This window comes from Asterias rubens, chromosome 3 (genome assembly GCF_902459465.1).
Source record: "Asterias rubens chromosome 3, eAstRub1.3, whole genome shotgun sequence".
In the NCBI taxonomy this organism is placed as follows: Eukaryota; Metazoa; Echinodermata; class Asteroidea; order Forcipulatida; family Asteriidae; genus Asterias; species Asterias rubens.
Genome location: NC_047064.1, coordinates 10,589,375 through 10,614,955, shown reverse-complemented (window position 1 = coordinate 10,614,955; position 25,581 = coordinate 10,589,375). Strand labels below are relative to the sequence as shown.

The 25,581-nt window shown below is 41.4% G+C and overlaps 1 protein-coding gene across 1 annotated transcript in view; it reads right to left on the bottom strand.

Moving 5' to 3' along the window:
• Positions 1-860: 860 nt before the first annotated feature.
• Positions 861-25,581, bottom strand: part of LOC117288066 (protein mono-ADP-ribosyltransferase PARP4-like) — a 33,871-nt gene continuing 9,150 nt past the window's right edge. The window contains exons 10-30 of the mRNA XM_033768762.1: positions 24,816-25,005; positions 23,455-23,641; positions 22,505-22,641; positions 21,219-21,437; positions 20,303-20,511; positions 20,087-20,168; positions 19,579-19,716; positions 18,964-19,150; positions 18,373-18,631; positions 16,349-16,448; positions 14,781-14,951; positions 14,055-14,135; positions 12,502-12,684; positions 11,462-11,596; positions 9,811-9,960; positions 8,679-8,814; positions 7,665-7,722; positions 5,479-5,585; positions 3,700-4,694; positions 3,341-3,434; positions 861-2,806 (exon numbers count right to left, since the gene is read on the bottom strand). Coding sequence (XP_033624653.1) covers positions 2,529-2,806; positions 3,341-3,434; positions 3,700-4,694; positions 5,479-5,585; positions 7,665-7,722; positions 8,679-8,814; positions 9,811-9,960; positions 11,462-11,596; positions 12,502-12,684; positions 14,055-14,135; positions 14,781-14,951; positions 16,349-16,448; positions 18,373-18,631; positions 18,964-19,150; positions 19,579-19,716; positions 20,087-20,168; positions 20,303-20,511; positions 21,219-21,437; positions 22,505-22,641; positions 23,455-23,641; positions 24,816-25,005 — 4,096 coding nt within the window. The 3' untranslated portion in view covers positions 861-2,528. The remainder of the gene's footprint in view (positions 2,807-3,340; positions 3,435-3,699; positions 4,695-5,478; positions 5,586-7,664; positions 7,723-8,678; positions 8,815-9,810; positions 9,961-11,461; positions 11,597-12,501; positions 12,685-14,054; positions 14,136-14,780; positions 14,952-16,348; positions 16,449-18,372; positions 18,632-18,963; positions 19,151-19,578; positions 19,717-20,086; positions 20,169-20,302; positions 20,512-21,218; positions 21,438-22,504; positions 22,642-23,454; positions 23,642-24,815; positions 25,006-25,581) is intronic.

Genomic DNA, 25,581 nt, shown 5'->3' with positions numbered 1-25,581 from the left:
GCGAAAGGAGGGGTGTGACGTCGAATTCACGTCATTTTCGCTTCGCATTCGCATTCGCATGAAGTATGAACTGGGCTTTAGTTTACCCAGACTTGCTATTTTAATTATATCGGTCATAAAATGTGAATAAATCTTTGAATATAACCAATGTTGTCAACAAAGCCGAAGCCGGTCTCGAACCCCACCCCAAAGAGAGGCACCGCAAACAAAATAATACAACAGATTTTACGAACCTAAAACATAATATAGCATTTTTTTAAGCGCACTTTATCTGATCTGCACATGCCATCGACTCAGCGCTTGGAAGATTTTTTGTTGTGGCCGAAAGCCGAGATGAGGCAATTAAATTCAGTAGTTTTCCCTGAAACCACGAAAAAAAGTTACTCAGGAAGGTCGGAGTTTGGTTGTTTGTTGTTTGTTGTTCGCCACTCCCGAGGGCTACCCCTTCCGGAATAAGGGTGCCATATGTAAGCGCAAAACCAAAACACGCAACCTCAAATCCCATACATCAATCAAATTGATACAAAGGTGTAATTGAGGTTTTTTTTCTTCAGATGAGCCAGTACCATGGCAACAAAAAATGCACCAAATGGCTTGGATAAGGCCTTCAATCAAAAACATTCCCAACATCTGAGCAGGGCACATCATCCCCATACTCCCCAACGGATCAATTATGACAAAGGTGGTAAACTTGGGCAGAGCAGACGTGTGGCTCAAGACTAAAGAGCCTAATTGGCAAATGTACCCCATGAGCGAATACTTGAATCGAGTCCTGCATGCCGTCCTTGAGTCAAGCAGCTGTATCAATCTTGATGTGGAAGATGTTAGGGAAGTGAAATCAAAGCCATCAGAGAAAGTTGCTCTCAAAGAGGGGAAAAATCCGGGAGGAACAGCTGAAACTGATGGAACTTTTGGGAAGGTAAATACGGAAGTGTCTCCCAAAGGGAGAATTACTTTAGCGTCGTAGACACCAAGGCTCCTCAGACCCTTATACACACAATATTGATAGCACGCCTCTGCGTAGACCATCGGGCTATAAAAAAAAAACAGACAAAGATGACCGACCGTCTGTAAGATTACGATTACGTCCGCATGCCATTTGGGCTAAGCAACAGCCCAGCAATTTCCCATAGGCTGATGGAGGTCTTTTTTGGCGATCTCAACATAACAATGGACGTCTCTTTCTATCTTTCGACGATATCCTGGTGTTTTCCAGCTCCTTTGATGAACACACGGATAGGCTGGAAGTGGTAATCTAGGGCTATAAAGCCGGAAACCCAGGAAGTGCCACTATTGGAGGGAATGTCAGGACACAACCTGAATGTATTTATTCACAATGTGGGGATATCGGATGGGGAATGTTTTTACGCGAAATAGGTCACCAGAAGGTCACTGGCATAGAACAATTTCCAGTGTTGAGTTGTAAGATATAACTTGTGGACACTTATAGTGCCTAATACTAATATTGAGGAAATTCCTACTTCATTTTTAGGGCCTATATGCGTTTACAGTAGATGTCACAATAGATGGATTGCACATGACGTTGACCGCCATCTTTACAACAAACGATGGACAGATGCACTTGTGCATGAGCTGCACACGACTCTCAGCTAATAATATAGGGAGGTTTAGCTGCACGTTACGCAAGCAAAAACGTGAACGTGAACGTCGAAAAATGTGTTGTTTTAAAAATGTCACCACTTAGGGTATATTTGTATTTGTGCTTACGTTTGAAGTGTGGACGTACGTACCTGACGTGAATAGGGTGTAACGTATGCTAAAAACGTGAGATTTTAACAACACACTAACTGACGTTAACGTTCACGTTGCGCGCGACGTGCAGCTAAACCTCCCTACTGAAAGCCTTTCCCGCGTGCACATTTTCATTAACGATGGCGACCAATGCAAGTGGTCGATAAAAAAAATAAAAAAAAGTGTTAACCATGCCTACTGAACCACTGTTCGGGCCTGGTTTGTTGTCAATGTCGAGCATTCTGGGAATATTATGGTTCACTGTCAACAAATATGGCGGATAAAATCTCCCAACACAAAGTCTAAAAAGTGCACTAGTTTTTCAAATGATCGTGTCTTAAAACCAACATTGTTTACCACTAACCATTGTCTTTGATAAGTGGTATTAAAAAAAAACAATAAAAGTATTATCACGCTGTCACCATCTTGGTCAGGTTCCCTGTTTCCATAACAGTAATGAATACTAACATCCATTGCGCAAACCTGGTACCAGACTATTATCACGTCCAGCATCAGTTTGGTTACAATGAGTTGGAATGTAGCAAAATCAAGTTGGCCACACCTTCTATTGAATCACTGTTTGTGCCTAGTTTGTTGCCAATATCGAGCATTCTGGGAATTTGGTTCTATTATGGGCTACCCGGTGCAAAATGGAGGATATTTCCCCCTGCACCCGTTCGAGAATGAATGAATGAAGGATGATGGCGTGGTGTGGCAATTTATGTCAAAAGCAAGACATTATATTGTCGATCCCTGCCCCAATAAATCTGTTCTGTTCATTCCATTTTACCAAACAGTACTAACTTCGCCCCCATTAACTCCCAATCCAACTCAAATCCTAGTATCGCCTGTATCTCCATTTGGGACACTTTGATGAACTCTTGTGCCTTCATCACTGAGTCGGAGAGCTTTTTCTGATCAGTATCCCATGGATTTGTTGGGTGGACAAGCAAACGAGTAACTATATGACTTTTCGCCATGATTGTCGCCAAGAGCTGGAAAATCTTGTCAATGACGCCCTCGACGTCCAGAGCAACTCCATGCGATAGCAACTCTAAAACATTAAAATACACAGAATGATTTGGTGAGAGGATCATCTTCATAAATATCCTATTTTTATGCAGGTTTGCCGAAATCTAGCTGGAGAAATACATGCATTCATGTTTATATTCATGGACTAATTTCATAAGAATCGATTTGGCAGCAAGTCATTCCGTAGCAACTTCCCTTTCAAAATTAGCATGTTGTGATATGGTATTTCTAGTCTGCCTAATTTTTGTTGTGTTAGCAAAATGGATGCTTGGGTGTTTGTTTTTATTTAAAAAAAAAAACGTTTACAAAGTTTACACGTTTTATAATTTGATGGTATGATTGTTCTACACAATAGTGCACACAGTCGTACATCATTGCGTATCCGAAGACCTGCTTGATTCCTTTCCATTGCTCTCTTTGAAGCAAATCTCTGAAGGTGCCCAATTTATGGCATTAGGACTACCTATTTGTATGTCATAATTTTGTATAGATAAAAGGGGAGCCTTAATTGTTTTATGGAACACATTGATTAAACACCATGTTTAAACATTCTCACCTGATTCTAGTTTTTCTTTGATGAGTCTGCGTGAGTCAATGTGTTGAACGACGAGAATCTCGTCAAAACCAGGAAAGAATATCCAAGAACCGTCCTGGGACAATCAAAGAGTAAAAAAAACACTCGATCAAACTTAACTACTTGTTTTATTTTATAACATTATTGAGTTTTGATCTTTACTACATGCATACCCCCCCCCCCCCCCCGCTCACCAACGGCCCATAGCACTTGTTGTGCTCTGCTGAAGAAAAAAATGGGCTAGATTCTTTACAATGAACACTATTAACTACTCAATGAAATTGCTGCATTAAAACGAATAATAATAAGGAGTGTACAGGCAGAATTCCACAGTAACCCACCTGTCCTTGCATGCTAAGGAGGCATTCTGTGTTGGTCGACATCCCTCTTGGTTGATCTATAGATAGAGCACACATCGTCATATCATCCATCCCCATACCATCCATCCCCATGTCAGCCATCCCCATGTCAGCCATCCCAATTTCTGCCGCCATTTTGAGACTCTCCCGTGGCACACTGGATCGCTCCTCCTCTGATTGTAATCTATCCCAACTTGCCCCTGGCAGGGGGACTGCCGGTAGGGATCGAGGTAGGGATCCAAGAGATCGAGGTGGGGGTGAAGCGGGTACATACTGTGCGGGTGCCCCTTGGAGGGGTGGGTGTGGGGGTGGAGCGGGTACAGACTGAGCGGGTAGGTAAGGTTCTCCTGGAAGCGGGTGTGGATGTGGGAGTGGAGAGGGTTCAGACAGAGCGCGTGGGTAATGATGTTCTGTTCTTGGGAGGGGAGGACGTGTGATACCTTCGGTGAGACGGGCCAGGGGCTCGTTATCTAGTGTACATGTATCGCGATGCATTTCATGGCTAGACTTTTGTTTCATTTTCTTTTCCCGAGAGCTCTTAGAAGTTGGCCTTGTCATCTCTAGTTCCGTCTCGTCCAAAGTATCTTCCAAGGACATAACTTTTAGTTCTGCATGAGGTGGCTTGTAAGACGCTGCTTTCTTTCGCGCCGTCAAGGCAGGTTTCAGCAAGTTGTCCTCCAACTCTTCTTCACGAAGCTCAAGTGATTTGCGACGAATACTTTTCTTAAGCCGGAGTGCTAATTTCGTAAACACATTCTTAGGCTTACGTTTTGGGGTTTCAACAGCTGGTTCGTAATGCACTTCTTTCTTTCGCACCACCACGGATGGCAAAAGGTCCAATTCTTTTGGTTCCGGCCTCCATTCTTCTTGTAGTACTACAGGGAAGTCTTCCATCATGACTAATTCGGGTGAAGCTGGGATTTCTATTTCTATAGCTTGTGTGAGAACTTCAATGGTTACCATCGACTCTGTACACACTAAAAAAGAAAACAATTAACTGTAACAGTTGTGAATTCAGTTAAATGCCAACCCCATTATTCTACTATTCATACAGAAATATCGGAGTGTCTCTCCCCCCTAAAACAAGCAACAGCAGCAGCAGCAACAGCAGCAGCAACAGCAACAACAGCAACATCAGCAACATCAGCAACAGCAGCAACAGCAGCAACAGCAGCAACAGCAACAGCAACAGCAACAGCAGCAGCAACAGCAACAGCAACAGCAACAGCAACAGCAACAGCAACAGCAGCAGCAGCAGCAACAGCAACAGCAACAGCAGCATCAGCAGCAGCAGCAACAGTAACAGGAGCAGCAACAGCAGCAGCAACAGCAACAGCAACAGCAACAGCAACAGCAACAGCAACAGCAGCAACAGCAGCAGCAGCAGCAACAACAGAAACAGCAGCAACATATTAAATACAAAGTACTGCAGGCCCATTGGAATTATCGAAAACAATTTGATAAAGTTGCAATTTGGAAACGCACTGATTGAAAATTTAACCTTTCTTCAAGGAAAATATTCGGGTCTGAGAAAATAGCACTGTTGAGACAACTCCCCTCCAACCCATCATACGTTGCTTATTTCTATATCACACCTGCAAGCAATCGAAATAAGCATATTTAAGGGGCATGGGAAAACATCAGTATTGTTGAACCATCGTTCAAGCTACATTTGTGTACAATCTGGCAACGTGAGCCCCTTTTTTTAATAAAACGCTTGACCCTCAAATGAAAAGAATTGAGAACAAAATTTGTATTTACCGTCATCATCTTCTTGTGGTATTTGGGGAGCAAATGGTATGGATGGAACGAGTCGTCTTGCTTTGTTCATTGGTTGGTCCTGCTGTCTTTCCATTTCAATCCTACACCTTCATTGCAACCAAAACCAACAATATTGTGAGGCTTTAAATATTGCGCAATTATTATTAAGGACATTTTACTTGGGGGAGGGGAAAATATATTGTTTGTTTGGGTGTGTTTAAATGCAGTGGACACTATTTTGGAATAACTCAAAATAAATGCTAGAGCATAAAAACTTACTTGGTAACAAGCAATGGAGAGCTGTTGGTAGTATGAAACTTGATTGTGATAAAGAGTAATTTTCCATGAATTTGATTTCAATACCTCAATAAGATTTTAAAGTCTCGAAATCAAGCATCTGAAAGCACACAACTTCGTGTGACAAGGGTATTGTTTTCTTCCATTATTAACTCGCAACTTCGACGACCAATATTGAGATCAAATTTTCACAGGTTTGTTATTTTATGTATATGTTGAGATGCACCAAGTGCATCAAATATGCACCATATGTTGAGATGCACCACCTGGTCATTGACAATTACCAGTAGTGTCCAGTGTCTTTAAGCATGGAGTTTAGCTGAGGAATGGCTTTGCAATACTACTATTTAATACTTTTATACAAACAAAGCAAACAACGCACGTCTCGTTAATAAAGCAAAACTTAGAATAAACAGGCGCTGCCATTTTATGATAATCTCATTTTGATGATATGTTGGCCTTAAGAAGTATACCGGTTGTTTTATTCTCAACATTTCGACTGAAGCATGTCATTAACCGAGAATGGAATACAAATAATTATCCCTAGCATACAAAGCTTCCAATCCTGCTTCATAATTTAAATTGTCGAGATGTCAAGTTCTTTGGTAAAGAGAGGTTAGACCATATCCGAGTAAACTTGACGTGCACCAACTTTTCCGAACAAGGAATACCAACGGGAGACTTTGGAACACTATAGGTGGCAGCAGAACTACCAGGTAAATTTCCAGTGATTACGTATAGCTCTGAGCATGCGCACATTACCGAGATCAATGGATTTTACCTGGTAAGGCCGTGTCCGAAACGACGACTTAGGCTACAGCTACGTCTAGATCAGCGCGTCTACCAGTGTTGAAGATTAAGGCATACGCGCGCGATCTAGCCGTAGCTGTAGCCGAAGTCGCCGTTTCGGACACGGCCTAAGTCTGCTGCCACCAAGCGTAATTGGCGTAAAGATTATACTAATTAAACTGCGATGGACTTGTCCCCTGATATTATTAACTGTAAATATGTGCAGCAGTTTATGAGCTTGGACCCTGTCACAACTATTTTTCTTTACATCAAAATGTCCACTGTCTTAGTGCTTATCAATGGGTAACTTTGTCTAAATCGATTAAAAAAAGGGAATCCTTACAAAAAACATCTGGAAAATGTTTGAGAATGGCAATTCTTACTGTGCTGAAAAAAACTGTAAAAAAATTAAGGCCCAGATGCGGATGTCGAACGGGTTTAAGTTAACCTTGCCCATCCACACGAGCTTACTCCAGCCAATGACGTTGTTTAGGGCCAATAATGGCTGATTACCACCGTACATACATGTGCGTTTGATTAGCTTCCCCTGGTCGACCCGATCTGCCCCGGTGCGTTCAAATAGCTTTGACGTCATTCCAGGGGGCTCACCCGGGCCAGCCCCAAGTGCCCTGCTTGTGGAACGGGTCACTTGGGGCTTGCACTAGGTGCATGACGTCACCACGAGAGGGCGAGTGGTCGTTCGATTAGCTCCCCCGAATGAGCTCATCCGCGGGGTCGACCCGGGGAAGCTAATCGAACGCACCCTATGTGTAGACCTGCTTACAAAAGAGCCGCAGAGCCCCGAATTCATGTTTACTGGAGACACTTTATGTAAATTACCATAATAGTCTTTCATTTTTTTGTGATAAAGTATCATCTGTTTTTCTCACCTTTTGATATGAAAAAGGGGCTAATACACCTCAAAAACTTGTCCAGCTGTAACTTTTATACTATGAATAAATCATTAATTCAAGAGTGCTCAGTATGATACGAGTTGTTTCAAATGCACAGTGCAGTATATTGCCTGCTGCCGAAGGTATAGGATGTAGAAGGCGATCGAATGTTCTATACACCATTTTATTTATGGAACGAATACTCACGTTTCCGCCCATTCAACAGCTTGTTGTAAAGAGTCGAGTTCATCCACATTGGAGAAGTCTGTTAAAAAAACAAAACACGGTTCATCTAATTCATAATAGCGTTATATTCAACAAATATGACCCACCCAGATCTATAGAACAGTTCGGTACCAACAAAGTGCAATTCCTCAAAATTTGATGTATTTTTCTTAACATATGATGTTGACATGTGCAGTTTAGTTTTTAACTGCGAGACATGATTTAATAAACCATTTTTTTTATTGAATTGAATTGAATTGAATTCATGAGCCTCGAAGAAAGTGTGACGTCAGAAGTTCAGGCTATTTATCGTGTTGTTATGAGTGTTTGTTGCGGATCATTGTGTCCCCCAATAAACCTTTCTGTCCAACGTATACATGTCTGAGAAACACTGTCAGATGTAAGTCCTCTTTAAGTATTCCCTCCAAATATAAATTGAGGCCACGGGTCAAGATGAGTGGGGCAGGGTTGGGTAGGCCTGTGCGATTTCTTCCTAGGCCTTAATGCTGTATATACGCGGGGAATTATTGAAGTACAGACGATTAGGTAGAAGCTGTGTTTGTCAAAGTTACCTTTCCCTCCAACAACTCCCGGCTATGCGGCCCATAAATGTATCCCGAGCCCTTAATGTCGCCTGACCTAAATGTAGCCCCAAACCTGCACCTAAATGTCGCCAGGACCTATGATAGCCCCAAACAGGTTTAGGGCTACATTTAGGTCAGGCGACATTTAGGGCTCGGGCTACATTTAGTGGCCGCACATGTCACCCGGCTGAACCGGTTCCATGGATCGGCACATCTGAGCCGTTACGGGCCAGTGTGACCCAAAATGACACACAAATGGGTCATTCTGGTACAGACCCTCATAAGCTAAAATCCCGTGTTTTAACCAGTTTTCCTGCTAGCCTGACTCAGATACGGGTCAGGCCTCAATGACTCGAGAGTTGTTATATAGAGGGTAGATTTAAAGTAGATTGAAAGACTGTTCGGATTTTACCTTCCGATACCGTCGTCTCCAAAACCTCTGCCGATAAATGTTTCTTCACCTCCTCAGAGGCATCATTGACAAGATCAAATGCCTCCCTCATGTCGGGTTTAACACGAGCACAGAACTTTGAAAAACGATGAGCAACCTAAAAAAAAAAAACACGCGTAAAACTATTTCCAGATCATCTCATCTTTACACACGTTTGTCAACCCAGTCAATCGAGACATTGTCTTTGTTCTCCCATTAGTTGCAGTGTTTATTTCATTCTTTATATACTTATTAGGTATATTCGACACAAATTCCTTTGGAAGATTTCTTTCTTTTCTAAAACTTCGCCATCTTGACACCTAGTCTTATAAAGCCTCGCCCTACAACTGTGTTACGGTTTGGTTGAAACATTTACGTTATCACAGCACAACAGGTCCATAATAAAGCCAGCAAACTGCAGTCACTCAGGGTCGTCAAAACCCATACAAATTCTTCTTCTTCTCCTTCTTCTTCTTCTCCCTCTTGTTTGAAGATAAACGCATTGCCATTATTATACACAAGGGCGAGCACATAGCGCTAAAGAGTGTCCTAAAAGACACTGGACACTAGCAATCGCCAAACCAGTCTTCTCACTTTGTGTATCTCAACATATGCACAAAACAACAAACCTGCGAAAATTTGAAGTTGCGAGATAATAGAGGAAGAAAAAACACCCCTGTCACAAGTTGTGTGCTTTCAGATGCTTGATTTTGGGACCTCAAATCTAATTATGAGGTCGCAAAATCAAATTACAATGTTTTAGTGGGAAATTACTTCTTTCTCGAAAACTACGTTACTTCAGAGGGAGCCGTTTCTCAATGATTTGAACCATCAACAGCTCTCCATTGCTCGTTACCAAGTAAGTTTTTATGCTAACAATTATTTTGAGTAATTACCAATAGTCTCCATAGTGCCTTTAAGCGTTGATATTTTTTTATAACACCGTCGCGTCCGAATAACAAAGCAATTATTAATAGTTTTAGTGGCTTGCTCAATGACACGTTAATGTAACAACCGGGACTCGAACCCACGGTCTGCTGATCAGACACAAGAAGAGCTCAAGTTGTCTCATTGAAACTATAGGAAAATACGATGAAATTAGACAGATATTTACCTTTAAGGTAAGGGGTTGAGTGTACGATAGTTTTTCCTTGGCTACTTTGTAGGCCTTTGAAAAGTACTTCTCTGCAGTTTTGAAGGAATATGAGTCTGCTGCTGCAATAGCCGTCTGGAGGAGTTTGTTCACAAGATTAGAAGGCGAAATCTGCAATCAAACGAGGTCAAATAATTGCAGTTTACCTTATTTTATTACATTAAGCCCGGTTCATACTTCCTGCGAATGCGAATGCGCAGCGAACGTCGACGTCAAAAATTCGCAGCGATCTTCGCAAGTGGGTTGCCCTCTGCTCAACTCACTTGCGAATCTCGCTGCAAGGGGGGGGGGGGGGGGATAGTTCAAGTCAAATTCGCTTCGCATTGGCATTCATGACGTATGAACCGGGCTTTACTGGTATAGAGAGGATCCGGGAAATGGTTCAAGATACATTAAAGAAGTCTTGCAAGATGCTATCTATAAATATTGACTAGATAAATCATCATCCAAGTCATTTTTATGTTAGATTGATTGTTTTGGCGAGGTAAATTACACTTGTAGAGCTCTGTATGTTCTAGGAATCACTCATTTTGTAGTATGACATTTTTGTGATGGGATTGTGTCTTTATAATGATATCAGCTAGGAATTCGATACCAAAAAAAATGAGAACGATAAACATGCACGCCCTCGATTAGTTGAATCGCCCTCATTTTCGTTCTCGTTATCGAGGCCTGTGTGACCGGGCCTTTAGTCAGAGTATGTCATGAGAACGATATTTGGCTAAAGGGCCATTGCAGATTATTGTCCTTTGATGAAACGGGTATAAACCACAAGGGAAAGAGACTGGGTAACATTTTAAATGATTTGAGCTTGAACACGAAATAGAGCGGGATTTGAACAAGCGACCTCCGGTTTAAAGTGCCAGTGCTCTGTACCAACTGAGTTGTATATAGATCAAGTTCTTTGTTAGAGTCTTCCTATTTTGCCAAAATATGAGTGGAGTATCGAATCCATTTGATTATTAGAAAGTAAAAGTGGGTACCAACCACATCTTTATAGACGCAGTATTTAACCAGACACCAGATAAATTTGAATTTCCAAAACTAGCGTCAAGGATTCTTTTGAGATTAAAACTTGTTGAAAGTAATTTTATTTATTTCTTATCAACGAAGGGGACTCCAGACCAAATAATGTTGCAGGATGCTTACTATACTATCACTACAATCTTTATAAAAAGTAAGCTTTCAGATGAAAATAAAACACTTATTTGTTCAAGGTTTTTACCACAAATTATGACCCCTTCCTTAAAGACTACCTTAATATTTGGGCATATAAATCCCGGTTCATACTTCCTGTGCGAATGCGAATGCGAAGCCAATATGTTGACATCACAAATTCGCAACGAACAATTCGCAGCAGTTCAACTTTGCTCAACTCACTTGCGAATATCGCTGCGAAAGGAGGGTTATGACATCAAATTTACGTCAAATTCGCTTTCGCATTCGCATTCGCAGGAAGTATGAACCGGGATTTACTGCGAATGCGATCTGAACTTTGACATCACAAATTCACGACGAATAAATCGCATCAGTTGAAACATTCGCAGCGAAAACAGGGCGTTGACGTATGAACCGCCCGGTGAATAGTTGCCATTGCCGCCTACAAACTCACCTCCGGGTGTTTGGCTACACTGGGCTCCTTCCAGTTTAGGGTTGGCAGCTGATCAACCTCTTCTGATGAGAGAAGATCTTCCACGGTTTGAAGCAATTCTAGCTTTTGGCCTTCTGCAAGCTGCCTCTGCTCTTCCTTGATATAAATGCAATCAGGATGGATGGTTAAAGACACTGGCCACTATTGGTAATTGTCAAAGACCCAGTCTTCCCACTTGGTGTATCTGAACATTTATTATGTATACAAAAAAACTGTGAAATTTGAACTCAATTGGTCGTCGAAGTTGCGAGATAACAATGGAAGAAAAAACAACCCTTTTAACACGAAGTTGTGCGCTTTCAGATGCTTGAATTCGTGCCCTCGAAATCTAATTCTGAGGTCTCGAAATCAAATTCGTGGAACATTTTGAAAAACATGAATCCCAAGGAACGCGAAAAAAAAGACATACAAATCAACCGCAAAGGGGTAAATATAGTGTGCTAAAAACTTGGAGAACTGGGGGGGGGGGGGTAATTCTAGAAACTATAAGAAATAGGTTTGGGGGGGGGGACCCACGTAACCAGGCATGGTAAACTGCGATGGTCAAATTAAGGGGAACAAAATCCAATGCTGAGTGTTCAAATTAACCACACTATATTTCGATTGCAGCAATCAAAATAAGAAACTCGATTTCTGGCGTCTTCTTTTGTGTCTTCAGGGCCCAATTTCATAAAGCCTGTAAGCACAAAAAATTGCTGAGCATGAAATTTCTTCCTTGATAAAAACAAGATTACCAACCAAATTTTAATGTGTTCCTTATCCTGAAAATCACGTGGAAATTTGGTTTGGTAATCCTGTTTTTATGAAGGGACAAATTTCATGCTTAGCAAATATTTGTGCTTACAGGCTTTATGAAATCGGGCCCTGGTCAGACGGCATTTGGAGATTTTGGTACTGGTATTATTATCTGTACAGTGAGCTTTTAGATTGTCCCCCCCCCATAGAAATATATCTACCCTGTACTTTGTATTTCATGTTACAACACCATCATATCTCCTTACTTCTTCTCTTTCTTCAACTGCTATGAAGCTTGTCATAGGCGTCACGATCGAATGGCGAATGCTCAGCTCTACAATTCGTGATGTAAGCTTATGCTTTTGAGCCTCGTGTTCCGGGCGGTCAGCGTGAAGGACGCCCTCTTCCCAGTCTCTGATCACAGCATGTGCTGCCAACTTGTGGATTATCTGTTCCAGGCAGGATTTTGTTTTGATTATTTGTTTTCAAAGTTTAATCTAAATTAAATAAACCATTTTAATTGACTCTTCCCTTTGAACATGCTTATTGTATTCACGCATGCATAAAATAATACACTATAGTGGGCAAATAATATAGTTGAGCACTTTAGGCAGAGGAACAAAATTGTATGAATCACGCCACTGAGCCCCTTAAAAAGGGTGCGATGTTCCTTTAATTTTGCCTGCAATTATTTCATAATGTGCAATTGATATGTTTCACCGGAAGGATGCATTCTTTCAATGTTTTGGGGCCAAATGATAAAGCCACAGATCCGGTCCCAAACCGGGATTCTGCTGGGATCCCTTTCGAAAACCGTTAGGATCCCGTCGGGATTCCCGGTGGGATCCCATCGGGATTCCCGGTAGGATCCCATCGGGATTCCCGGTGGGATCCCATCGGGATTCCCGGTGGGATCCCGTCGGAATTCCCGGTGGGATCCCATCGGGATTCCCGGTAGGATCCCGTCGGAATTCCCGGTGGGATCCCGTCGGGATTCCCGGTGGGATCCCGTCGGAATTCCCGGTGGGATCCCGTCGGAATTCCCGGTGGGATCCCGTCGGAATTCCCGGTGGGATCCCGTCGGGATTTCCGGTGGGATCCCGTCGGGATCTATTTGTTTGTATCACTTCTTTGGTACAATTCTTCTAACAGGGAACGCTGGTTTTACTCTTATACGTGTGCCTTTTATTACTTGAGGCTATACTAATCATTTCCATCCGACAACTAACACTTGTTATTTCTGTTCATTTATATAATAATAATAACAAATTCTTATATAGCGCATTTCACAAAAACTGTATCAATGCTCTTTACATTAGTGCCCTTTTCTAACTAGTGGACTTAATATTTACCACTTGTGAAAACTACGTCCTCCGAGTTTTTCTGACGAAACTAAGAAAATCTTAAAATTGAGCTTCCCTGTAATATTTTCGTACACACAGTATTGGCTTGGCTGAGGCTCCATTAGTAGTTTTAAAAAGGTGCACATTGATCGGAGCTTCACTCAGGCAGAGACACCTGAGCCGGAGCATAGCCGTGGTTTCGAAAAAGCCAATGGTAACCAAAGTCACAGATTCCCGGTGTGATAAAGGTTTTAATGATGCAGACTCAAGCGAGATCAGAATGAGGGAGTCTTAGGCCCAGAGGGTTGAAGTAACGTCTTGAATAAAGACTCTCATTAATAAAACCTAAGGTATCTTATACAAAGGGAATCCTAGATTGTGGTCAAATATTAAATTAGTCTTTGCTCCCCCCCCCAATAGATAGGGAAATTATTTTTCAGAGCCTATGATTGGAATCAACTGAATAAGTTTCTTACATTTCCTTCGGTATGCGGTTGGTGTATTGCAGAGAGTACTGTCTCAACCTTTTTGCCGTTTACTTCAGCAAAAAGCGTTGCCTAGAGGAAAACAATACCAAAAAACCCGTTAAATTACCACAACCGTGAAATCAGAAGCATTCTACCTTAGACTAAAGCAACACTTCCATGGCAATACAGCTCTCCAAAAGAGTTTTTTGTCCAAGATCTTTTCTTGGTTAATTTAGGGTACTTTTCTCATTTCAAAATTTCAAAAGCATACTAAGTATGGTAAATGTAACATGTCCTATCTCATTCTCTTTTAAAACTTTCGACCTGTAGGGCCTATTTTTTTTTTTTTTTTTACAAACAAAATGTAATTTCTCAAAATGTAATTTTTCGAGTTGGGCTCTTTTGCCCTGGAAGGACCAAAAGACGGACAGCATTTCTTATGGAATGCCATTAATTGATTGTATATTATAGTACAAAGTTCAGAATCAGACATTTTGAAATCATGGTGTACACATCATTATGTCTCTGTTTTTGGTTTGAGTGAATTTGTTTAATTTTTAGGGCCACTAAAAAGGCACGGGTGTAAAAATGTACATCATAAGTGTCACATAATACCAAAAACAAGGGACTGAAGTACCACAGAACAGAACTTCGAGGGCCCCAACATTCAAGTATAGACCCACAAGACCCGCACAGTCTGTTTTGACTGTTAAATTTAAGCGTCACCTTCCGTACCTTGGCAAAGTTTCGCAACAGCCCGTAGACAATGAGACGGTTCTTCCTGAACAAGGAAGTGATTTGAGCGGGAGCTTGGAGTAGTGGAAGGGTTTCTTGACTGTCTTGATCCCACTGGACACTCACTGATGTTACGGCAGGCTGACTGGCTCGGGACACCTGGAGCTTAATCTATAATAGTTGTTCCAAATTGTTAAAAATAATAATTTTGTATAAACAATATTGACAACATTGGGAGACCCTCAGCATAAAGACTAGGTAGCCCAGTTGGGAGCTCGGTGTGGCAGGAAATCTGTCCCCCATCCCATCATGGCGAGTTTACAAACTTCTTCTGCATCGCCTTTTTTTTAAATCATTATTCTCCAGGGGTGGATTTCACAAAGAGTTCAGACTAGTCTTATCTCTAGTTTAAGACGAGCTACTTGTCGTAATTTAGGACTAGTCGTACGTTTTTAATATCTCCTAAGTTAGGACTATAGTCCTAACTCTATGTGAAACCGACCCCTGCCCATGTTAATTTCCCACAACATGCGAGACAGAATCTCCAGTGGACATATTTCCCAGAACACTGCTTTAAAGCCAGTAGACACTATTGGTAAATGTCAAAGACCAGTCTTCTCACTTGCTGTATCTCAACATATGCATAAAACAACAACCAGTGAAAATTTTAGCCTAATTGGTCGTCGGAGCTCAATTGTCACACGAAGTTGTGTGCTTTCAGGTGCTTGATTTCGAGACCCCAAATTCTAAACTTGAGGTCTCGAAATCAAATTCGTGGAAAATTACTTCTTTCTGGAAAACTACTCCACTTCAGAGGGAGCCGTTTCTCACAATGTTTATACTATCAACCTCTATCCATTACTCGTTAGCAAATGAGGTTTTATGCTGATAATTATTTTGAGTAAATACCAATAGTGTCCACTGCCTTTAAACTGAAAGTTGCAGGTTCAAATCCCGCTCTTGTAAATAGATCTTGTGTTCAATACAACAACAAAGTGCAGACATATTTCTGGTGGTGGGGTATTTTTTAGTGCATTTTTGTATGCCTTGGTGCCACAATAAAAACAGTTGTTGACGTTCCTATTAAATTACAATTTTAAGGGCACCAACTATTTTAAGTTTTTTGTGATGTTCTTCTAGACTTGACTAAGCAGGTAGTCAAAGGCACTGAACACGTTGGTTATTGTCAAAGACCAGTCTTCTCACTTAGTGTCTCCCAACATAAGCATAACATAACAAACCTGTGAAAATTTTGGCTCAATTGGTCATCGAAGTTCCGAGAAAATGATGAAAGAAAAAACACCCTTGTTGGACGAATTTGTGTGCTTTCAGATGGGAATGAAAGACTTCTGGCTAGAAGTCTTTTAATAATTATTTTAGTGAGAAATTACCTCTTTCTCAAAATCTACGCTACTTCAGAGGGAGACGTTTCTCACAATGTTTTATACTATCAGCTCTCAAGTGCTCGTTACCAAGTCATTTTTGTTTACTATTTGTTTTGAGTAATAACCAAACGTGTACCTTCCCTTTATTGGGCATAAATTTCAACCACATATAGGCCCACTCACTTTTTTCTCCCAGGTTGATTTCGCTGCACTATCAAAGAACTCAAAAGCTCCTCCACCCTGTCTCGCAACAGCCGCAAGAAGATGACGATTTGCTGTCGCACTACATCGGTCAAACCAAACAAAGTCAAGACAATCTCAAGATATTGGTTACAACAATTGGAGCAGATATTTGGGTGAACTGTGCCTTTGATGACACAAGCATGGAATTTGGCACAAATCAGATTGTCTAGTGTTGTCAAGACCGGTACACCCGAGACCAAGCCAAGACAGTACCAAGACCAAGACCAGCATATCCAAGACCGAGACAAGACAATGACCGAGACAAGACAATGACCAAGACCAAGACCAAGACCAAGACAATGACCAAGACCAAGACCAAGACCAAGACCAAGACCAAGACCAAGACAATGACCAAGACCAAGACCAAGACCAAGACAATGACCAAGACCAAGACCAAGACCAAGACCAAGACCAAGACCAAGACCAAGACCAAGACCAAGACCAAGACCAAGACCAAGACCAAGACCAAGACCAAGACCAAGACCAAGACCAAGACCAAGACCAAGACCAAGACCAAGACCAAGACCAAGACCAAGACCAAGACCAAGACCAGACCAAGACCAAGACCATGACCAAGACCAAGACCAAGACCAAGACCAAGACCAAGACCAAGACCAAGACCAAGACCAAGACCAAGACCAAGACCAAGACCAAGACCAAGACCAAGACCAAGACCAAGACCAAGACCAAGACCAAGACCAAGACCAAGACCAAGACCACGATCACGACCAAGACCAAGACCAAGACCAAGACCAAGACCACGACCAAGACCAAGACCAAGACCAAGACCAAGACCAAAACCAAGACCAAGACCAAGACCAAGACCAAGACCAAGACCAGCATGACCAAGACCGAGACCAGACAATGACCAAGACCAAGACCAAGCAAGTCGAGACCAAGACAAAGACCAGCATGTCCAAGGGGGGGGGGGCGGTCTCGAGAACTACAGCACTAGATATGTCATCAGAAAGTTATTTGGTTATGTAGTGCCAAACATTACGTTTTCAAAGTACAAGTCTGTGATGGCCCTCTAGCCAAATATTTTTTTCATGAAATAAAGACCTTTTTAAACTACTCTATGGGGCAACCCCATGATTAACGGCCAGCCCTTTCACACTTGGATCGCTTTACCCTAATTTACCCCGGCAAATTGCCATGATCCCGGGGAATGGCCACCACTGTCCTGGAGTAGGGGTAAGCGGTAAGATTCCAGGATATTCATGGAATAACATGTGTAATCTGAATGGCGGGGACAGTGTGAAAGTGCGTCGGTAACAAACTCCCGGGGCCTCCGCCGAGCTGTATTCCATTTAAAAAAATAATTTAAATTATACAATTAAATAAACAAATAACATTCGATGTAAAATCTCTAATATCAAAATCTAACAAAGTTTGCAATATAATTTTTCTTAGGTAATATTGTATCTTGGTCTGTTTTAGCGCTACAACAATTATCTTGAGTCCTGATGAAAAATCCGAACCCGTTGGTTGGATTCGAACCCGTGGGCTCTGCCATTCTAGACCAGGGCCCAATTTCATAGTGCTGCTTAGCGGCCTATTTTGTGCTGTGTGATTTCCATTTCATAGCGCTGCTAACCGTAAGCACACGAAAAGGCATGCTAACCTTCCGGTGCTTACCACACAAAAATAAATGACGTCACAATGCAAATCCACGGTAAACACGCAATATGGCCGCCCAATTTTTCTGCTAACCTGTGAAATACGCTAAGGCTTAAGCAATTTTGTTCTGCTACAGTAAGCACGCAAATTTGCTTATACCGTTAAGCAGCGCTATGAAATTGGGCCCTGTTGTCATTGGACTAAGCATCGAGCTAGGATGGGAGGAGTGCTTGAAGATGCCATGCCTTACAACCCTGCCTGTACCAACAGAAACTAAAACATTCAATGCACCTCGCATATAGATTGTAATTTCTAGTTCAACACTTGCCGTAGACGTATATTACCTCACACCACATGTGAAGATTCTTGTGAAGGCTCTGTTGCGTCCAACAGCTCTCAAAGTCGCCTCTTCGTTATTCAGATGGCCGTCAGTTACCAGGAACAGATTTCTATGCGCGCGCTCCTGTTTCAGCAAGTTCTGTGACTGCAAAGGGCGCCAGAAGTCAGTTCCTCCTCCAACACTGTAGCCTTTAATGAACTCCTTGGCCGATTTGACAGTCTTTCTGCTCTTTTGTTGACTTGCGGGAAAAAGCTCATCGAATTCTGTCCCCGAAATGAGCAAACGAAGGGGGGAAGTCAGTTCAAACCTTTGCAAGACTTATTTATCATAAGGTACATGTTGTGCATACCCGCACAAAGGGAGGGTCATATACTTTTTTAACAGAAGGCCTATACTTATTATAAAAATGGTATTGGTAGTAAGTATTCTGCAAAACTTTTTCCTATTAAGTTCCCCTGTTGACTTTAAATCAATAAGAAGTATGCTGAAAAACGTGAATTTCCAAAGATAGCCTTGAAGCATTTGTTGGAGATTCAAATTCCCATGATTTTCGTGTGTGAATGCTGCAACCAGAGATGCATAAAGGCCTAGCTACCTGTACCGAAGACTACCACATTGAAGGTACAACTTGAAGGAAGATTCTGCACAATAAGAAGCAGTATTTTCTTGGCCTCTTCAAGACTGCTTCCCTTCATGGAGTTTGATGAATCCATCACAAGGACCATCTCTGGATTAGCTAGGTTACTCACATCCAGTTCAGGATAAAATACCAGCATGGCGGCCTGTTGTTGATATCGAACTACTTGTTACATAGAAATATACTTACAAGAAATTTCATAAAAATAAAAAGTTGTTGTTTGAAGTACTTGGTAACAGTGTACCCCATAAATCTAAGCAAAAACAAATGAAGCACTTAAATGAAGCATATTAATTAATATATCGCACCTTAAACAGAAACCAACCAATATGCACAAGCCCCCTGCCATACACAAACCTCATTAGGAGTAACTATAAATATATGAATAGTAAACTAGCGGGTACAACCATGTGTGAAATCTCTATTGGTGGAGTGTTGGCTCTGAAAAGAGCCAGTTTGGTCTCGAACAGTATACTCTGCTCGTCTCAATGAGAATCAACATTATTACAATCCGGAGGTCGTTGGTCCAAGCAAAACGACCCAAACAAAACAAGCAAGCAACATCTGTGTTACCTGGTCATCAGATCCTGGTTCCGGCTCTTCTATCCACACTCTTGGCTTGTGAATCTCCTCTATACCAATCAATAGCTGAAACCCTTCATCGAGTTTGGAGTCTTTGCCGAGCTTGATAGACGCCTTGTTATCCGATTGCTGAGAAAGAAATCCAAACATCAAACATATAACCTTCAAGAAATTGTGTTTGTATGGCCTACCCTCTGAAGACATTTTTTAATAGGTCCTCACTAGTTGGTTCTTTGTTTACATGGGTCCTCTGAAGTCATTTGTGTACAAAACCATCAAGGATTGCTTCAATACGGGAACAACAACAACAGAAAGCCAAAAAAAGGTGTCCTCTATAACGTAGTGTGTCAAGTTTTCAACACTCGGAGAATTATCTCTGTCAGAATCCCGCAAAACGGCGGGGTTCCTGTCTGAATCGTACAAGAATCCGACCGGGAATTCTGCATCATTTTCGTTACCACCTTTTCGAACTTTGTGTGTGTAAGAATCCATGGCTTACTTTGACAAGAATAGAATGTGTAGATGACTCGATACTTGTGATCTTAGACGCCATAGTAACTGCAACTTGAATCGACTGCTCCCTGTATTTACAAACACATCAAACACAAATCACTGTTAAGAACGGCCATATTTGTTGAGGAGAAATGGACGAAGTGTAAAATGATCATAATGATAGATTTAATATCGTTAGCATAACGGACAAACTAAAACTTACTTGTAAACTGTTTCTAGTTCAACATCGACAACATCTCGCTCTGAGGGTGTCCCTTTAGCAAGAACCTCTTGGCGTTTCCATGGTGCAACCGTACCGAGAAGATTAAAAGCAAGTCTGTCGCCCTCCACGGCAAGTTCTGTCACATACGTCACTTTGATGAGAACATCAGCTTGTGGGGGAAGATTGCCGACGCTGACCGAGAACACATGCTTAAAAATAACAGATGAAAACGGAGTTAACTTTGCAACCGTTTTCTTTTAAACATCAAACAAAAAGACACTGTCAAAACAAGGTTTTCACTCGTCACCATGGCCATCGTGCTTACCACACAAGAAAGACAAGTCTCTGTTTAAAAATAAAGATTATGGCAACAGATAACTACAAAGTGTGATGCAAGTTGGTAACTTTTAAAAGCAACACTGAAATTAAACTATGGTTCTCCCTAATTCAGTGACACTTTCACTATTGACTTGAAATGCATCCGTTTTCAGTTTTGTCATTGGTTGGTCGAAGGCACCATTGGGAACGTTGATGCACGCCGGTGTAATGAGAGTCGCCAGGGTGGCACGTGTGGCTATAGTGCGTAAAGTGCTCGCCTCTCACTATTGACCCTGGTTCGATTCCCAGCTATAGGGCCAGGTGAGTAGAGTTGTGCAATGGTTCTTTTTTTTCATGCAATAAGGAAGTTTCTCCAGGCCCTCCGGTTTTCCTCTTTAAGGAAAAGTCAAGCACTTCGATCTCTGGCTGTGTTCAATGTAAGACTGCCTGGGACACATTCCATGCATGCAGCCCGAACACAATGTAGCCGCGTCCTCAACAATTCAGCTTTCGCCAAGCAAGTAGGGATGATTTTAGCCTCCCAAATTAATATCACTATTGTTAGTATTAATAATACTACTATGAATAAGTAACTTACAGGAAATTCTTCATCCATAAGATAAGCTCCGTGTCCAGCCTCCACTGCTTGGCGATACTCCCTGTGAGCCTTTTCCTTCTCCTTCACGACACCAACTACATGTTTATCATTGATGAAAGCCTCAAATCCACAAACTGCTGCTGATTGGTCTAGTGGAAATACGTACTTGGCTTCCATGGTTTCGTCACTATTGTTACGATACGACTGCAAGACCACTACCTGGTTGATTCAACATTGGAAAGTCTTATCTTAATATAAAGGCAGTGGACACTATTGGTAATTACTCAAAGACCAGTCTTAATACTAATAATAATAATGGAGTCTTATATAGCGCCGGTATACGCCACAAAAAGGCGCTCATGGCGCTCGCTCAGGATACAAAATAAACAGTTCAAAAGAAAGGAACAGAAAAAGTTTGTAAAAAGTCGCTGGTCATTGTTTAACTGCAAAGAGGTGGGTTTTGAGGACAGTTTTGAAAGAAGATGTTGTATTTGCAGTCCTGATGTGGTAGGGAAGACTATTCCACACCTTCCCCGCAGTAACCAAGAAAGAACGTGCTCCCCATGTGTTCTATAACTATGTGTTCTTCTCACTATGTCTTAACATATGCAAAACAAACCTGTACAAATTTGAGCGTATGCTGAGATACACCGAGTGACAATTACCAAAGGTGTCCAGTGTCTTTAAGTTGATACCATTTAGTTGATATCAACTGAACCCTTCAAAAAGCATCAATCAAAAGAACCGATAGGTATCATGATACATATTTAGTAGAAACTGATTGGATATCAACCAAAGTAACAATAGTTTACACAGATTGGTCGGTTATACATTGTGGTATCTTTCAGTTGACACCGTTGAGATAGCTACCTCAGCTAGTTTTATGGGTTTGGAAATTTTGTTGTAACACAAAACACAATGTCCACAGATTTACATTAAGTTTTACACCATTTGAAGATAATGATGGTAGAAAGCGCACCTTAAAATATGAGTTGCTGGATGAGGTGCTGTAGTTTTCGAGAAATGAGTAAAACAATGTCAAGAAAACACGATTTTACATCCTAAAATAGTTTTCGACTCATGGTCATTGAGACGAAAATTATTTTCATGACATTGTTTTTAGGGCAATGTTTTTTGTGTTCTTTGTCCACAAGAAGTACCCAGACCATTTAATGTATAGACACCTAACAGTGTCCTACAAAAAGTACCCAGATCCTTTAATGTAGACACCTAAACAGTTGATAACTAATTAGTTGATACCTGAATGCTTATGCATGCTACCTTACCTCAGCCACTAGATCCAGTAGTTTTGCTCTGACGTGTACAGCTTGTAGGGTGATTGAGTCTGATGTTTCATTTTGACTGATGAGGCCGGCATCAACGTCTACTACGGGATCTTTTGCACATTCTACATCACTGAGATCTGGTGTTTTAAGGACGTTTATGTATTAGTGTATCTGGTCAGAATTCAAACTTTGGTTCACCATACAGTGGAGTGCAGGCCTCTGTGAAAGCAGCGAGCCTCCCCTAGTCCATGGTTGGACTCCTCCATTGTAAATAGGCACCCGATACTCCACATTTCTGGGTCAGTGAAAGTATAGTACTTTTCAAGCACCTCGTCTCCCTGGTAACCATGACTGTAGGTACCTACCGAACACCATCAAATCTGAAAAAGCCTTGCGAGCAGTAAGGTCAAGGCCCTGGGGTCAAGAGACACAGCGCAGCCGCAGACCGCGCACACCACACAAGCATCGTTACCTAGGCCCCATATACAAATTACATTCCTGGGATTACCTACCAACAGAGGTAGTAACATGGTAGACGAGGTAGTAATCGGTGCTTGATAAGTACTATACTTTCACTGACCTTTTGCTGTTGTTAACTACTGACAGAAATGTGGAGTATCGGGTGCACTAGTCCAGTCGAGACACTAAATTGTGCCCCTGGTGAAAGTTGATTTTGGTTGGTAGCTCAATTCAGTAAATGTGTATACCTGTATTCTATTCTAGAAGTTGCCATTTATGGCCTTGAGTTGTAAAGGCCGTTCCTCATTAAAACAAATATATAAAGGTCATTACGTGTAATTTGACACCTAGCTTGAATCATAACCAAAAGTTATTGAAAACTGAGGTCTGTGCGCTCTGCGTGCTGGGAAAGAATTTGCGCAGCGAACTCGATCAACTCTCTTGGATACGAGGTTGATGAGTAGACTTTTGTCTGATGTCTTACACATTACCAATTGTTGTTGGAGCACTACTTTGAACCTCCTCGACTTGTTTAAAGATGATCATCTCCTCCGGTCCTTCTGCAATCTGAGGAGTTTCACAGAGAGGAATCTCCACCTCAGTTTCTCCTGGCAGGGTGAATTCAACAAGGTAGCGCATACATTGCTGGTTCGTCTCGTATACAACAAACTCATCATCCTGTAATTACGGTAAGATTAATTCGTACTCAAAGTTTTCAGCGCAGATGTCTGGAATGGTTTTATAGTGTCTGTGTGGAGTGTGTTGATACTGATGCAAAGAAATGTCACGCAGATTTTTAAAGGCAGTGGACACTTTTGGTAATTACTCAAAATAATTATGGCATAAAACCTTACTTGGTAACGAGTAATGAGGAGAGGTTGATAGTATAAAACATTGTGAGAAACGGCTCCCTCTGAAGTGACGTAGTTTTGGAGAAAGAAGTAATTTTCCACGAATTTGATTTCGAGACCTCAAGTTTAGGACTTGAGGTATCGAAATTAAGCATCTGAAAGCACACAACTTCGTGTGAAACGTTTTTTGTTTTCTTCTTTCATAGTTATCTCGCAACTCCGACGACCGATCGCGCTCAAATTTTCACAGGTTAGTTATTTTATGCATATGTTGAGATACACCAAGTGAGAAGACTGGTCTTTGCACTTACCAATAGTGTCCACTGGCTTTAACACTGGTTTTTTCTTTTTTCTTTAGTCAGCCTATTACAGGAAAGCTCCAATACAAAAAAAATGGTTAGAATAAAACATCCTTTTCATCTGACAACTAACACCTGTTATCTCCATGTAAATCCCTTTCCCAGACAGTGGACTTAACTGGGTCTTGTACAAACCAGCAGGGCTGTTGACTGCCCCAGGCAGATTGACTTACCGAATTAATTTAATTTTAACACACCCACTGTAGGAAAGGATCCCCGATGCAAATTTAGTACTCTTATGATGTATAAAATAGTTTCCGAGTTTTCAGGCAAAACTCGGAAAATCTTTATGTCATTGAAAAACCTGACAACTGACACCCCATCCCCTGGCCCACTTGTTTGCATTGATCCAGTCTAGGATATCAATGACGATCGTCATCCTCTGTGCATTGTAACTGGGAAACACAATGAAATACTCAACTTGGAGGTGGGACAACTGATTCGTGTAAAAGAGAATTAAAATTTTGGTATTTAATTTCTGTGTTAATAAATAAAAATGTGGATTTTTGTTGGGGTAGGATTATGGAATAATGTTCAACCAACATGATCACATTTTATCACAATATTATAACATAGCGTTTGTCAACCAAAAGTGTATGTGCGCATGCGTGCATGCATATTCATCGAAGGGCTAAAATGTACCTCAAACTCGGACTCTATTGGGTGTGCAGAACGACTGCTGACCCCATGGGTACTATGGTGCCCCTCTGGTGCCTGATTTAGAGTCATATCAAACTTGTACAGCTCCTTGACGTTTCCCAAGGCAACCTTGTTGATCACCATTAGTCTGGTACCGGCTTGCTGACTAGGTGGTGAGTATTGGTGAACCGTACTGCAATATGGAAGATGATAAGGGAGTTTTACATGTCCAAATCAATGTACAATATGTGACACAAATGACACAGGTTTAAACTAACTTCCTTGCACCCTTTTTCACGGAGGCAATAACACTAACTAAACTAAGACCCTGAGACTATTAAGGTCCTACCACGGCTTATCTTGATCGGAAAAGATGTAGTGTTTTGTGATGAAAAAATTCAAATCAAAAGAGCCGCTCCGTTTTCCACCTGGACCAGTTTCATATTGCTAAGCTTACTGTATAAAGAAAATAGACAATTAATATGGGATTCCTCCCGGGATAGAGGGATTGCGGTTTCAAACTAAGATCCTAGTTTAGGTCATCAGGAAGAACCTGGATTCCTGGCGGGAAAATTCACAGCCGGGATCCCGGTGGTAATTTTTAATTAGATTTTTGTTAGTAGGAATTTTTGACTTGTTTTCCTTTGTAATGTTTCTTTTCATAGAATTTGGACTTACTATAGCTTGTTCATCAAAAGCTGTTGATCCTCTGCAGCTATAAAATGCTTTGAAATAAATGATGTTGAAATATTGAATTCTAAAGGTTGAA